Here is a 17375-nt window from a genome sequence, read left to right on the forward strand (position 1 = left end):
TACAAAAGATTTAATGTAGCAATGGAGTAACGTTCCAAAATATAAAATGAGCTGAAAAGCCTTAAAAATGAAAATGATATGCCAATGAGTATTTACAGTGGTGCCTCGCAAGACGAAATTAATCCGTTCTGTGAGGCTCTTCATATAGCGGTTTTTTCGTCTTGCGAAGCAAGCCCATTGACAGCTTAGCAGATTAGCGCTATTAGCGGTTTAGCGGCTTTTAGCGGATCAGCTGATAAGCGGCTTATCAGCGGATCAGCTGATAAGCGGCTTAGGGCTTAGGAAAGGGGGGGAGGGAAAAAACACCGCAAGAACTCGCAAGACATTTTCGTCTTGCGAAGCAAGCCCATAGGGAAATTCGTTTTGCGAAGCGCCTCCAAAACAGAAAACCCTTTCGTCTAGCGGGTTTTCCGTCTTGCGAGGCGTTCGTCTTGCGGGGCACTACTGTACTGTTGACAAAACCTCTTAATTATTTAAATCTGAGTTGCACATACTTTCAAGATCAAAGGCTTGATGTCCATCAGAAGGAATATACAGAAAAGGATCTGTATAGCATGCAAAATACAAGTAGCATTCTGAGTGTTCCAATAACCACTACTCTGTTTCGTACAGGTGGTGACTATTACACACATGTCCAATTGATGTGCAGGTCCTTTTGGACCCAGAAGAGAGCAGAATGGGTGGCAGAACAGGGTGGGGCAGGCTTATGTACACTCCACTGATGCACATGGGGGCCAAGAACGGAACCCCCATGCAAAATGGTCACCACCTGTACTTCATAGACATGCACTGAAGTAAGCACCTTAAAATGCATTTTATCCTTACACAGGGATGTTTTTTTAAATACAGGTAATTTACGGCAGAGAAAGACAACCAAAAATAAATTAAAGAGGTAAAGTTCCTCTTTTAGGGGTTGTGAATATTCACATTGCAATAGGATGGTTCCTTTTGTTACTTTTTGGCTTTTGACAAGTAGGAACAGAAGATGAGAACCACAGAGAATATCAAAGTGAACTGTATGCTCAAACTGATGGATTTCATGGCAAGTACTTCATCCAGAGCAGCAAGAGAGAAGAACTTCTAATTAGGAAACAGCATGCTTAAATGATGGCATGTTTGCACTAGCCAACATCTGCTACAGTCTGTTGTATTTTATTTTGCAGAAAGAACAAGAATGGGGAACCAGCTGGGACAGGCCGCTGATGGGTGAACTACATAAGCTATTTATGATTCATTCAGCTACAAGCTTTGCAAAAGCCAGCTGTACAGAAACACCTGAGAAGAAGGGAATAAGACATAAAGCTTATAAATTGAAGGGTTCCAACCTGATGCAGGAAGGCAAACAAGTAACCCAAACGTTGCACTCTGAGCAATGCACCAAGTGTCATGATATCAGGCATTGGTGGCTGTGCTGTATACAAGTCCACAGGTATTTGAAATGTAGACACAAGCAGCACTGCCAGCCAGGAACAATTTCAGCAATGGACAATGCAAACTTAGAAAGAAATACCACTCATATACCACACAACCAAATATTACACATGCTGCGGGGGGGAACAAATATCAGAAAGGGCATCCATCATGTATAGTCAAAACGAAGGTGTGGTTAAGTAAGCCTCCTATTTTTTCTGCTCTCCTCCATGTTTCTCTGATACCCTCCCCTCACACTCATCATTCTTTTTCCTTTTTAAGTGATCACTTTTCTATAAGAACCTGCCTTTGCCCTGCACAGCTCTCTAGATATATGGACCAGAACACATATTGCTATAGGGAGGCAGCCCATTTCTGTTTTATTCAAATGATATGTAGTTTCCCTCAAATGATATGTAGTTTACATGAACACCAGCCTCTGCTCTCAAAAATAAAGTGCCTTCCTAGTGAGTGACACTTTTAGAAGCAATAAGCACAGCTTACTTTGCACGTTTCCAGCACGAGATTCCTGGAAATAAACGAAAACTGTACAAGAACAAGTTGCATGAGGTAAAGCAAGTATGAGCTGATATGTGAAAACCCATCCTAAAATGATCTAAAAATCTTTAGGAAAAACAAAATAGACCCACATTCTCACAAACACCCAAACGTCTTTACTGAACTTTCAAATAAACAAATCTAATTTTCTTACCTCTTTGACATGAGCATCATCAAAGTACATCCACTTGCGGATCTTTGTTTGGAAGAAGAAGGTAGAGTAATGTTTTCCATAGTAACAGATCATTCCCACCAAATATAGTTCACATTGTTTTGCTCTGTCATCAGTTACTCTGAAGAAAAGCTTTTTAAAAAGGAGAGGAAAAAGCAAAAATTGTATTGTCTTTTGTATGGAAAGGTCATTATTATTTTTTCTTCTAAAAAGAAAAGAAAGGAAGTTAACTATTTAGCTCAACCATAAATCTAGCCCATGCAGTCCATTTGATAGTAAAAAGGAACAAAAATTTAACAGCACTGGCATAAACAAAAACAAAAAAACAAAAAAGAAGAGACATATTGCTACAGGATGCAATGGACTTACATCTCCCAGTTTAAGACAGGTGCCCAGGCTATGAATTACATCCTCAGCCAGATCAGAGTGATCAGAGTCCCACACCAGCCCAATAGTGATGATCTGGGGAGAGTTCATCAGTACACGACGAATGCGAATCTTTTCCCCACAGTTGCTCTGAAAAAAAGAGTAACAAATAAAGTCCCAGGTTAACTAAAACTGGAATTAATGCGGCTTCCTGTTGTTTAGTATCCTCTCAAATCCTGACCTCTTTCCACCCTAAATATATTGCTCTAAGACAGAAAGGGCTTGAAATGTAACTGATTCACAAAGCAAATGCAAGTCTAGGTGGTGCAGGTTTCTTTGTCTGGAAGCACCCACAGTGAGTTTAAGTAAACTGACAATATGAAACAAGGAGGGAGTCAGAAAACCTCATCCAGTTAGAACATTGACAATATTGACAATTGACAGTCATACACAAACTTGTACAATTTCCATTATGAAACCAGGAATATTTTCTACTATTTCTAGTATGCTGATGAATTAAGACATGGCGGATTCTACAATTAGATACAGGTAGACACAGATTTCCGTAGATACCATTCAGTCTACTGCTTCTATTAAAGGAAAACAGCATATACACACCGGACAGTTTCTCAAGTCCCCCATGGTGCTGGCATTTTGTAGCAGCTCTCCAAACATATCTGGAGTGGGTTTCTCCCGTCTTTCCAGCATGCAAATTGCCTGATTGCTTTAAGTTGAGGGGGGAAATGTATAGAGCAAGAATTAAAAACATTAGACTTTGGTCTGTGATCAATACTTTAATAAAGCGTATTTATCCTAAGATCTGGTGTAGAAGTACAGAGTCTCAGCTTAAAAATCAAACTTCACAAGCTGAACAGAAACATGTGCATGAGCAACATATGATTCAGAATCTAATGTGCATCTGAGTGATGCTTTTAGCAATGAAGGACTTAACGGCCGGCTCACTGCCCTGTATTGGATACACTATTCTGCTCCTCCACATCCTACAAATGTTGAAAACTAATTGAAATCTCTTAAGATTTTATACCCAACTTTTTGTGTGCATTTCTTGCAATATAATATTTGAATAAAAGCTTCAGAATACACACAGCTTTAGAAAACAAGTTAAGCAAGGAGGACAGTTCCTTTCCCCCAAAAGAGCTTACATTTAATGTCGATTGGGAGGAAGACTACAGTAACAGAGAAAGGGAGAGACTAGTTACTAATTTGATCAGAAAGGAACTTGTTAGTCATGTAAACATACAGTAACAAGTTCCTCAAGGGTGAATACTTATAACACATTGTTTTAATCATTTTCTTTCCTACATTATGCTGCCTTTTCTAAAATACTCAAAGCCACATTTGTGCCAATTAAAATGCAAAAAAGATCAGATTCTCTATTGCAGCCCCTCAGCTATGGAACTCCCCCCCAAGTCTCCTCAATAATGATTTTTAGGCAGGTCTTCTTAATTTGCCATGCCTTTGATTTATTTTAATTCCTACCTGCTTGCAGCTTTATTTTGTTAGCTTGATTTAATGCTCTCTGTTTGTTATATTTTATTTATTATTTTCCTGTTACAAAATTGCACACACATAAATCATAAAACATGAGACGACTGACAAAAAAAAGGGCCACGGGGGGGGGGAGTGTAAAATACTAAACATATTATTTTACGGAACATAATAATGAAGCGATTACAGCAGACCAGTTCAATGAATTGTTCAACGAATCAACTTGGAAAATACAGAATAATAGCAGCGAGCTAATGAGCAGTGCCCGCTTGTCTACACCATATTGCAATATAAGTTGTAGGTATTTCTTGTCCACATGTTGTTTAATTTGTATATTTAATCAAATCACATCATGCAGTGTAAAAATTATCTCATTTTCCCTCTGGTTTTCATATTTTAAAATTTTAATTCTAATTGTCTAAAGCACTTCTTCACGCAATGCGCAGTTAAACTATGGAACTCCCCCAGGAGGCAGTGATGACCACCAACTGAGATGGCTTTTAAAAAGGATTAGACAAATTCCTGGGAGGAGAGAGCTATCTATGGCTATTAGCCATGATGGCTATTGCTCTGCCTGCACAGTTTGAGGCAGCAATGCTTCTGAATACCAGTTGCTGGAAACCACAAGAGGGGAGAGTGCTTAAATCCTGCTTGCAAGTTTCCTTGCAAGTCAATCACTGTGAGAACAGGATGCTGGAAAGATGGACCTGATCCAGCAAGCACCTCTTATAATTTTTAGTGCTGTAAAACACAGGGAGGGGCATCCTCTTGAGAGCCAAAAGGAGGTATACAAATGCTTTTATAATATAAATAAAAGATATCTGGAAAGTATTGTATCATGAATTGGGGGCCAATTATCAATAATATACATAACATATATGGTATGTTATGTAGATAAGACAAAGGGATTTTTTTTCCTTTTCTTTTCCATTGCAAAGAACTGAGACTCACCAGAGTGAAGTGGTTGAGATATAATGTACCATCTGGATAAAGGGCAATGGATCAGAGGTGGCACCACAACTGGTACAAACACACTAAATCAGAGAAATAAAAACCGTCAGTAGTCAAAACTGAAAACAGTTTCTCATGCACATTTCCACATTTCTATATCACAGGATTGAATTGGTTTGGGATGGTTATGTTGTACCATACCTGCTCAAATAGGGTCATTGCAAACTTTTGATGTGAAATGCAGTGTGGGGCAGTACAGATGTCTTCTTTAGATTCATCTGCAATGTGAAAGTGAATCCGCATTAAGAGGTTTTCCTGCAGCCAGGGAGAGAGGAAATAAAAATAAGAATTATTTAACAATTTCAAAAAGACAAAGGTGACATTTTAGGGTCAGGTGGGATGTACCTTCTAAGTATTCTAAATTTATTTAAGAATTTAGGAGCTTGACAGCTAATGTCAAGAATGAGTTAATGTAACTCAGAAAGCTACCCTGTATTCCATCCATATTGGATGTTACACCAAATCTTCAGGTTTTGCCATTATTAATTTTGACAAATATTCAAATGTCAGTGGTTTGGCTGAAATACAAAGCAGCATCTAAATAGTGGGCTGACAAAGGTTGACAGGCAGAGCCTAGCTATCTGCTTACTGACCTGGTATAACGTTATTATCTTTTGTTCAGTGATTTCTCAAGTACATATAATATTGGCTTAAGCAGCACTGACATACTGACATACCTTTTAAGGAAAGAAAATGAAGTAATGAAGTTGTTATAAGGTTTAATTGGGAACCTATTTGCATTCTCCATCCACAATCTTTATGTCAGCCTACCAGCTTGCAATGCTAGCAAATATCACATTTTGTGATGACACAAACTGTATACTGTATTTGTTAGCATCTATAAGCTGGCTTGGCAAGTCTTGAGTTCCTATCCTTTTCCAGTTTTAGCTACAAAACATTACAAGTGGGTTTTATATAACCAGTTATGACATATCCTTTTACTATTGTGAGTATGGGTACGCAATATGCAAGTGACTGCCAATTAATATTACTTCCCCCTTTTCATCAGCAGATATAGAAAGGCAGCTTCACAAACCTAGCCAAAATCACAGGGAAACAGGAGCCATATCAACTAAGATTTCCCAGTTCAATTAAGTCTTGATACCATGCACCAAAAGCCCGAGAAAACAGAGATACGCAAAACACTGACATTCCAAACAGAATAAATACTGTACCTCAAAACTTTAACTAGTTATAGGGGTTTTTTTTTTTAAGAAAATGGTAACCATATGGCAGGTTATTGTTAGCCACCCTGAGCCCGGCTTCGGCTGGGGAGGGCGGGATATAAATAAAATTTATTATTATTATTATTATTATTATTATTATTATTATTATTAGTGGCAAGAATCATCTAAAATAGCAAAATAAGGGAGCAGATGCAACCCACTAGGCACCAAGCAGAGACATTAAATTATGCCAGATATAACATTTTCTCTTCCTGGTAAAATTAACACAATGACTTGGCCAGTACTATCACAATAGTGTCTCTGAATTCAAGAAAGATCACTTTCTTAACAGCTGACATGATTGTTTCTAGAACAATGGACGTTTGAAGGATTTACAGTATGTAAGAGATGCTTCAAAGATCTGATATTTTAAAATTATGCTTCTACTTAAGCAGCGAGAGAGCAAGAGAGTGAAGGCTAAACTATATTATTAGTAGAATTTAATGCTATCGTTATTTAAGCCCCAAACTGTGGCTTTTCTCACAGTCTTATTCACAAACATACAGCTGTTTAGATGGGTTAAAATAGTTGTTAAATTCGCCTGCTTTTGCAACAGTGTTATCTTCACTATTACACTGTATAGCCTACCAAGTGTCTCACTAGAAGCAGCTCAGCGTTCCTCACTATTACCTCTGCTGTAAAATACTTATTATTAATTGAGAATATGGAGATTTTATCTGCTAGTTTGTGCTTAGCAAGGCAAGGCATTCTTTCCTGCAAGAATTTTCAGCTATTCCACAGAAGTCATACTCACAAAGCATTCGGCAGCATCATCCATGATGCCCAACTGGAAACGCTGTTCATCTTGAAAAGTCTTTGCAAGAGCACTACGAAGTGCATCAGATGGCAACACTTTCTCACTGCTGCATTGAAACTGGTTAAAGATACCCTAGGACAGGAGGAAAGTTAAAGGTCAGCTTTTACATGAACTCACATATCTTAAGTGAGTGTACATTTACACAAAGTGAATCCAGTTACCAGTATCTGTCATGTTATCATGTCATATATGAAAACCTTGATACAGTGGTGCCTCGCAAGACGAAATTAATCCGTTCCGTGAGGCTCTTCGTATAGCGGTTTTTTCGTCTTGCGAAGCAAGCCCATTGACAGCTTAGCGGATTAGCGCTATTAGCGGTTTAGCGGCTTTTAGTGATCAGCTGTTAAGCGGCTTATCAGCGGATCAGCTGATAAGCGGCTTAGCGGCTTAGGAAAAGGGGGAAAAAAGGGGGAAAAAACCGCAGGAACTCGCAAGACATTTTCGTCTTGCGAAGCAAGCCCATAGGGAAATTCGTTTTGCGAAGCGCCTCCAAAACGGAAAACCCTTTCGTCTAGCGGGTTTTCCGTCTTGCGAGGCGTTCGTCTTGCGGGGCACCACTGTACTAATTGCAGACTCACCCTTTCACTCTTTTCCTGCTTTTGGCATCTTAGCTACATGTATTACTTTTATCCTGTTTTTGGTTCAAATGCTCGTGCTAAATTCTTGACCCTTTCTCACACTCACGTGCCTGCTTCCTCTGCTTTTGACACCACACCACCAGGAGTGTTTACTAGACTGCACCAGCATACCATCCCCACATCCATACATCAGAGATTACTGCCAGGAATGTTACTGCACAAAACATTTTGCATGTATTTTTGTTAACAACCCTATAAACAACCAGGCTTCAATGTTCTTAAGATACGGCAAACAGGTGGCCGTTTATAGGTTCCTGACTTGCCTGTAATAGTTAGGCATCTGACTGGCATAACAAAAGACATCAGTATCTGAAACACATATAGGGGATTTGACTATTTTAGTTTGACTGCACCTCCTTGCACTGGACTCCATTCTGCTGCAAAGGGTTCCAACAACCAAGAGAAAATTTTCAGGTGTGCAAGGGGATGCAACAGGAAAGGCACTTAAAAAGCCCCAATGTGAAAATGCAAATTGCAGTCCTTAGTTAGTACCCAACGGCAACTATTCTAAACATTCATATTATCAATAAATTGTCATGGGGAAAACATCTGCAAATATAGCTTTAGCAAAATTGGACTTAAGAATAAATACGTACAAAATATTTCATACATCCATTTTTGGTACTATCCATTTTTATTCTAAAAACAATCCTGTGAGGTAAGTTAGGCTGAGAGATTGTGTCTAGTTGAACAAACTTCACGGTGGAGTGATTTGAGACTGAGCTTCTCCAATCCTAGTTTGGCACTTTAACTACTACACCCCAGCCATGTATGTCTTACAGTCTTAGACCCACTTGTTTGCTGATTGCTGGTACTTTGATACTTTTTTTGTCTCAAATGGTTGAAATTATTCTATTCATTTTAACTCTGGTATATTCCTTTTAAAAATGTTTTACTACTAAAAGCAACCCCATTTGCTTTCATCTATGGCTAGAAATATTCCAATCCACTTTTCATTACAACTAACTCAAAGCTTCTTAGTGTTAGTGACATTAGGGACACTGTCCTCTTCCGGTTTGCAATAATTTCTACCTTTCTAAATGAGCAATTAACTTCCTATGATGCTAATGGGCTTCTAACCGTAACACTAATGAAATCTTGTGGAGGACTGTCTCCTAAGCATCACAAAACAATATACTCTGGCTTCTCCTCAGATCGCATCAAATCAGTATCGTGTAGATTTATATATACAATATCGTGTAGATTTATATATATATATTCAATACGAGGGAGAAGGCTCCAACGTTTTGTTCAAGCTCCTTGAATAAAATATTAACTTCCATCCAGCGATCTTTAATTTTTTTTCAAACGGAAATAAAACCACCAGTAAGCATTATTAGAATTAGACATCCTAAGAGTTATTTTCTGGTTCCATTTTCCTAATCCTAATTCTATTTTCAAAATTAAGCACAATCCGTTAGGACCTTTAATTTCCATTTTTATGTGTAATGGGAGTTTTTCTGAATACAAATCATGAATCATGCCACCTTTAGTCAGTCTTTTTTAATAAAGAATTTTCATGGGTGAGGAAGGAGCTTAAAAAGGCACTTTTCAACATTCATTTAAAAAATCAAATTCTACAATAAAGCAATACTACGATCATTGTATTTGCAGTCCAATGAAATTTCCCTATTAACCTTTAGGGCTGCCTGTTTACTAATATGGAGCAAGCCTAGCTTCTAGAAGGGCAGGGAATTTGCATACAAGATGACCTCTGGGCTCCTTTAGGAAGAACAGTGAGTTCGGGGGCTGCAGGGGCACCCCAGGGCATTTTCCAACAAGAAATATAATAAATAATAAATACTTAAAGTGTAGATTAGGAAAAAGGAGGATTGGCAAGAGACTAAAGGAAAGCATAGAGTATCATCTTAAAAGAGGTATTCACCCTTCTTTCACACACCTATTTTCCTAAAATGACACCTGTGTATGACCTAAAAAGCAAGGAAAATATACTTCTTGGTGAAGAAATATTGTTTTTACCTTTGTGCAAATTTAATCAATAGATTAACAATTATTTAAACTGCTGTCAACAAAAATCTGCTACTAAAATAGGAGGAAATAATTTTCTCTTGGACCCAGCAACATTGCCCCAGAGTGACAGAAGACTACTTAATAACTAATGGCTAATGATAAAAAATAAGAAAGGTAATGATACACAACAATCATTTTCCTTGCCTTTTCTCAAGACAAATGTTTCTACTAACACTGCTGCAGATGATAGCAACTGGGGTGTGAATGAGAGAAATGTTAAGCCTTAATAATGTTAAGAATTTAGGGGTGCAAGGCAGCCTAGTGCCATGATTTAATTAAGGTTTGGGGTGGCAAAAGCTACCATATTTTTCCAGGTATAACCTGACCCCATGTATAAGATGACCCCTATTTTGGGAGGCCAAAATTAAGAAATTTAAAAATTAAGGAAGTTGTTGAGCTTTCTTAGGGAAACGGCAAAAACAGTTGTTGAGCTTCTTTTTGCAAGCAGCTCCAGCCCTCAATTACTTAACTTATTAACCCGTGTATAAGACGACCCCCCCCCCCAATTTCAGAAAAAAAGGTCATCATGCACATGGAAAAATACGGTAGTCTCCCGGTGTGAAGTGATAGCTAGACTCATGCATTTAAGTGTGCAATTAAGCTAAGTATCAAAAGCCAATTAAGTGAGGAGGTGACTTGAGGTGTTTAATTAAGCATGTGTGAAAAACTGAGTCATACTATCTAGGGGTTAAAACCTAAGGAAGCATAGTGTGTATTCTAGGCACACTTCCTGGGTTGTGTATAGGACATTGTAATACTAGTCGATCAACAAGTGTTAATGAAGTAAAGCAAAAACAGTGGGGGGGGGATTAACCATTAGGAGTTCAAAGCCTCAAAAGAAATAGGTGTTAAGAGTACAAATGAATGGAGTCTTCCCTCCCTCTATAGACAAAGAGGGCTTAATTCAGGGAAAGGATGTAACCAGGAAGCAGAGAGGAACAGTTAAGCTGGGATGTGTCATGCAGAACAAGAGAGGCTGCAGAGAAAAGATCCTGATGCTGCGACTATGGAGTAAGCTGGCACGCTTTGGGGTGCTGCCGCTGTGAACCCCTCCAATGAAAGCTTCAGGTTGCATATATGTGCAAATAAACCATATATCATAAAGACACTACAGCCTCTGTTGTGCCTAATTTTGCAAACCACAAACCCTGGCTAAGCGCCAAGACCCTTGGAATCATGTGCACCGCTTGACACAGATTTGGGTGGCCTGTAACAATACACCCTTTGACTGACGGAGAGAATGCCTACTAATCCAGTCAAACATCCAGGTATGTATCTCATTCCTTAAAATAATTTGTGTGTTTGTCTTGCTCCATAAATGAGAAGAATGTGTGCAAGTCTGCCTTAATGACATGTGTGTTTCCGTGTATGTATCTTAGTGAAAGAATGTATGATTACACACAGAACAGGAAACTTGTGGCTCTCCAGACGCTCCTGGGCTACAACTTCTCAGGGCTGTGGGTTTGAGCCCCACATGGGGCAAAAGAGACCCGCATCACGGGGGTTGTACTAGATGATCCCCGTGGTCCGTCCCAACTCTATGATTCTATGAAAACTCCAACCATCTTTAGCCACTGGTCATTCTGGATGGAAGTTGGGAGTCTAACAACATCTGAAGGGCCACAGGTTCCCCAATCCTGGAACAGAGGGAGTGTCTAGCCTAACAAGAGGACATTTTGAAAGAACAAGTTGGCAGTGGCGCCAGGAGTCTCAGAAACCAGAACACAGCTTTAGCAATGTAAGTAGATCTGTACAGATGTACATAATTTATTTTGCTTGCTCAATATGGACTTACCTACTAAAATTAGAACAGTACATTTCTTGTCCCTAATGTCAGTCCAAACACTGTGTGTCTCAGCTTTCACCTCAGAAAACACCCGTTCTGCCCAGAAAGTTAATTCTTCCTGCTTTTGTTACATATGAAAAACTTCTAATACAGAAGCTCTAGCAGAATGTACAAATCAATGCTGCATTCTTCTCCACCAACAACAAAACACCCTCTGTCCTACATCCTGGCACTACAATCCCTGGAAGGCAAACAAACTCTTTGTGGCATGCTTAGTACCGCAGACCAATCCCCCCCTTCCCTGAGCAGAGATAAACAAACTCCAAACCAAAGTCATACATTAGATGAATAAAGAAAGCAAGGACTGTGCACAGCAGACATCAAAATGAATAATAGATCACAAAATTGTTCTAGTGTCAAGGCAGCACTTCTGCATTCTACAGTCACTAAGACAGCTGGCCTGAAAGCAAGTAGGAGCCTTGATCCATGCATCACTACCACTCACGGTTGTTTTCCCAAGGCAGAGGTTTAAGATTGCAGCTCAGATTATGAAAGCTACAATAGGAGCACGTCTTATTTTGATATGAGCAGGTATGACAGGTTCTGAACGACGACACTCAATGTAGACGAAAGCGTATGAGCAGTAAGACACAAATTAATTCTTGCAGAATGTGAATTTATATTCACATGAATGGAAAAACCACAGTGAAGAATTTCTTGCTGGAGAAACCCGAGTTACAGTCCATAAATTGAAGCACTTCACAAAGTTCTATCTCATGGCTTCACTTCAGTGTGACCAAAGTATAGCTTGAAAGTAAAGCGAGGCACATACCTTGAAATACTGCTACAACATTATTAGGACTTTTGTTGTTTAAATCTCATTTTGTATGATTGTTTATCTATCAGTCATGAGCTTCTCTGAGCTCCTGACTGGAGGAAGGGAAGGATATGAATCTTCAATGAATGAAGATGGAGCTAATATACACTTACTTTTTCATCTAAATCTGAACTGAACTGAACTGACAAATTACTCACTTTGAGAGCACAAAATATACAGGAATCTCCCATACACTTGTGCGTTGTAAGTTGTCGAAAACTACGTCGAAATATATCCAGATGCCAGAGAACCTGTAAAGCAAAGAAGAAGAATGTGATTTTTAATTTATCCATTTCAGAATGTCTTAGATAAGAATCTCTGGCTAAAATTAGACAGATAATAAATTCATCAGCAGCATCTAAGTACCTTTGGGATAAATCTAATCTGGAGATTAGCATTTTTTTTAACCTTCTCTATTTCTATCCCAATGTTTGAGTTAGTATCATAGAATCATAGAATTGTAGAGTTGGAAGGGACCATGTGGGTCATCTAGTCCAACCCCCTGCAATGCGGGAATCTTTTGCCCAACATGGGGCTCAAACCCACGATCCTGAGATTGAGAGCCTCATGCTCTACTAATCAATTTATCCCAGAGAATAAAAATTAAAAGAGTAAAAGGGGGTAAGATCCAGGACTGAAAGAGGTATGCTTTATCAGAATAAACTAGGTGATATGAATATTCCTAATATATTTCAAACACATACCTCACATTATTCAGCCACTTTATTTATATGAGCCTTTTGCCCACTTGTTCTGTCCTCAAGCCTTTTCTAATCTCTTTTAAGCAGGCCACAGTAAGTCACAGAGTTTTTAATTAACCATAGTTTCCCATTTAATGAGAACGAGGAAACTATGGTTATGAAATTCATAACAAGCTAGGATCATAAACCACGGCTGGAATTTGCTGTAAAATTCTGGTTTCTTCCAAACCTGGTAACCATAGTTTCCCAGTTTGGAAGGGAGTTAGAATCAGTGCCTTTTAGTATCTTTTTAATAAGGACAACTAAGGTGTGATACGAAAGAGATGTATAAAATTATGCATGATGTGGGAAAAGCAATTAGACCAATTCAGAGAGTATGGATCTACCACTGGCTACTAGTTTTGCCAGCAATGTAGCTGCAGCAAAACACTATACTATATATCCAGACACTATTAGGAGTGTTCTTCTTCATGGTTCCAGCCAGCATGCAACAGGAAGCTTGTAGAGCTTTTTGAAGTTGGCACCTTCCCCCCGCCCCCATCACCCTCTTAAAACCTTCTTCTTCCACCCAGTGCTACAAAGGTGACTCCCCATTTACACAGGGTTACGTTCCAGGCCCTGAGTGCATAAGTGAAATGTATGTAAGTGGGCAGCACTCTGTTCGAGTCCTTGTGGCTCACAAAGAGTCCACCCCTGGAGAAAAGAGGATGCCCTCTTTGAGCTTTGGGGCGGGCCTTCTCGTGAGCTGGACACACAGTGGGCCTTTGTTAAGGCTCTTCAGCTGACATGCGGGAAAAATGCATGTCAGGTGTTAGGTAGGGAGGCTGAACAGCCTCAACAAAGCCCCACTGCGCCTCTGGCTTGTGTGGAGATGCTCTCCAAAGCCTGAAAAAGATGTCCTCTTCAGGCTCTGGGGAGGGTCTTCCCATGAACCACTTCTGGGTTCCCAGCACTACATGTATGCATGGACATGCACAGGTGGGGAGTTGCCTATATATCAGCTATCAGTGTGGGTATATATTTATTTGTGTGTGTGTGTGTGTGTGTGTGTGTGTGTGTTTAACTCCGGTTTATACCCCCCACAGCGCCAATGCTCAAGTATGTCAACTTTCCCTTTCTTCCTTCATTCTCTGTTTTTAACTGATACCTTCAACTTCCATGGCTCAACTGTCCTAAACCACAAACTTTATTGCTAGACTCATAGTCTTAGTCTGCCTGACTTTTTTCCTTTACCGCTTTTTTCTCTCCCCAAATGGAAATGAGAGTTGCCTATAGAAAATAATTAAAAATCCAGGATTTTAGAGGAGATGTAATTGCCAGCAGCATGTTCTTTCTCCACCTCCAACCCAGAACAAAGTAGCAGCAAAGGCAGAAGTTAATCCCAGAAGCTTTTCTCCAAACAATTATATGGATTATGTAGAATATTCTTATATTCATGCTCACAACATTCCATAGGTCATGGAAGCTCAGGTTTCTTTATTTATTTTTCTTTTAGTGTACAAACTTATACTTCCGCTTGCTGGGAGTCCCAAAATGGCCCCATTTTGTTTCAAAATTGCTAGAAAGTTCACTATCAAAATGATCTTATTTTTAATATATTTAAATGCTAATTTGATTGTGTGAAAGTTTAATAACAATGCAAGGTATTAAAGCCTGGACAATGTCTTCTTCATCTTCTTTTAATTAAAAAGCTTTAGTTATTGTCTGGATCTGAGTTTCTTTACCAAGATAGTCAAATGTTTAATGGCTCGATAAATTCTTTTTTATATTAAAGCATCCCATAATATTGGATTTGGGGAGCAGTTCAAATTAGGGTGGTCATATTGTATTTTATATAGGCTAGCATTATCTGCAGTAAGGGATAATCCTAAAAAAATAAAATATGGCTCTTCAAATAATAACTTTAATAAACTAATTTTATGAACATGCACAAGAATGCTCCATTATACCAAGTCACAATAGTGGTCCATTTAGCTCAGTATTGTCTACACTGCTTGGCAATGGATCTCCACGGTTTCTGATTGGCATCTCTAGATAGGACTAGTAAAGACGCCCATGTTGGGCAAAAGATTCCTGCATTGCAGGGGTTGGACTAGATGACCCACATGGTCCCTTCCACCTCTGCAATTCTGTGGTACTAACTCAAACATTGGGATAGAGATAGATAAGGTTAAAAAAATGGGACCTTCTTCACGCAAGGCAGTTAGGCTCTAACATTGAGCTACAGCCCTTCATAGCATCTAACCAATAAAGGCATAGGTAGGCAAACTAAGGCCCGGGGGCTGGATCCAGCCCAATCGCCTTCTAAATCCGACCCGCAGACGCTCCGGGAATCAGCGTGTTTTTACATGAGTAGAATGTGTCCTTTTATTTAAAATGCATTTCTGGGTTGTTTGTGGGACATAGGAATTTGTTCATTCCCCCCCCCAAAAAAAATAAATATCGTCCAGCCCCCCACAAGGTGTGAGGGACAGTGGACCGGCCCCCTGCTGAAAAAGTTTACTGACCCCTGAATTAAGGGCTTTTATCATTTCACTGACTAAGCAGAAGATTAAAGTTCTCTCTGCAGTTTATAACATAATAATGGTTCTATATTTTGGATATGACCAAATTCTAGGTCTGGTATAAGTTCTAACTACTAAAGTTGTAGTTTATCTCCTGTTCACTGCCAGCTTACTATTAGAAGTAATTTTCATATTTAAAAGATAGGAATCCTAAATATAACTATTTAAAATGTAGCTTGATGTCCTGGATGTTTGCAGATAAAGCAACAGAAGTACAATGAGTGCCTCTTAATATGAGACAGTAAACCAACACTTCCTCTTCTAGCTTTTCCTCTGGTCTATTGAGCAAGGACCATGGGCATAGCCAGTGAGCTGGGGGGCACTTGCCCCCCCCCATCAAGTAAATAAATAAAAATGCTTAACTGACCATTTCTGTCGCAGATAGATCAGTTCTCCCCCCACCCCCAACATAAATCCTGGCTATGCCCATGTCACGGACCTAGTTTTAAATAGGGTTGATCATATTTTCCAGGTGAAACCATTTCAGGTCCACTACTGAATAAAGTTTCTTCAGTTTCAAAGTGGCAACCATGCAAAAAATAAAAATGGGCTGTCTCAATAAAAATAAGCAGATACATGTCCAGCTTCAGAGCAACTCCATTTAAGACCTCTACCTCTCTTTCAAATCAGAACCAGTGAAGGCGGTGACGGTCCTGTGTGAGTGTCTGGAGGCGGTTGGAGGATGGATGGCGGCTAACAGATTGAGACTGAATCCTGACAAGACAGAAGTACTGTTTCTGGGGGACAGGAGGCGGGCAGGTGTGGAGGATTCCCTGGTCCTGAATGGGGTAACTGTGCCCCTGAAGGACCAGGTGCGCAGCCTGGGAGTCATTTTGGACTCACAGCTGTCCATGGAGGCACAGGTCAAATCTGTGCCCAGGGCAGCTGTCTACCAGCTCCATCTGGTACGTAGGCTGAGACCCTATCTGCCTGCGGACTGTCTCGCCAGAGTGGTGCATGCTCTGGTTATCTCCCGCTTGGACTACTGCAATGCACTCTACGTGGGGCTACCTTTGAAGGTGACCCGGAAACTACAACTAATCCAGAATGCAGCAGCCAGACTGGTGACAGGGAGCGGCCGCCGAGACCATATAACACCGGTCTTGAAAGACCTACATTGGCTCCCAGTATGTTTCTGAGCACAATTCAAAGTGTTGGTGTTGACCTTTAAAGCCTTAAACGGCCTTGGTCCAGTATACCTGAAGGAGCGTCTCCACCCCCATCGTTCTACCCGGACACTGAGGTCCAGCACCGAGGGCCTTCTGGCGGTTCCCTCACTGCGAGAAGCCAAGTTACAGGGAACCAGGCAGAGGGCCTTCTCGGTAGTGGCGCCCTCCCTGTGGAACGCCCTCCCACCAGATGTCAAAGAGAACAACAACTAACAGACTTTTAGAAGACATCTGAAGGCAGCCCTGTTTAGGGATGCTTTTAATGTTTGATGTATCATAGTATTTTAATATTCTTTTGGAAGCCGCCCAGAGTGGCTGGGGAGGCCCAGCCAGATGGGCGGGGTATAATTAATAAATTATTATTATTATATTATTATTATAAGACAGAGCTAGACACAGATATACTCCAAAACCCTGCGGTTTTGCTATTCATTTAGTGAACCATCATGTGTATCCATAACACTGCCTCAATACTTGCTCAACAGTTTTCCATGCCTCTCTTAGTAAGGGAAAATCAAAAGTGATATGCCACTATCCATA

General features: G+C 39.9%; 1 protein-coding gene across 5 annotated transcripts in view; it reads right to left on the reverse strand.

Moving 5' to 3' along the window:
* USP54 (ubiquitin specific peptidase 54) overlaps positions 1–17375 on the reverse strand; it is a 94004-nt gene that overhangs the window by 31914 nt on the left and 44715 nt on the right. For all 5 annotated transcript variants that reach the window (XM_081864196.1, XM_081864197.1, XM_081864198.1 and 2 more), the window contains exons 3-9: positions 12560–12652; positions 7007–7141; positions 5168–5281; positions 4967–5049; positions 3125–3230; positions 2510–2656; positions 2123–2272 (exon numbers count right to left, since the gene is read on the reverse strand). In XM_081864196.1, coding sequence (XP_081720322.1) covers positions 2123–2272; positions 2510–2656; positions 3125–3230; positions 4967–5049; positions 5168–5281; positions 7007–7141; positions 12560–12652 — 828 coding nt within the window. The remainder of the gene's footprint in view (positions 1–2122; positions 2273–2509; positions 2657–3124; positions 3231–4966; positions 5050–5167; positions 5282–7006; positions 7142–12559; positions 12653–17375) is intronic.

This window comes from Podarcis erhardii (genome assembly GCF_964252035.2).
Source record: "Podarcis erhardii genome assembly, chromosome: 5".
In the NCBI taxonomy this organism is placed as follows: Eukaryota; Metazoa; Chordata; class Lepidosauria; order Squamata; family Lacertidae; genus Podarcis; species Podarcis erhardii.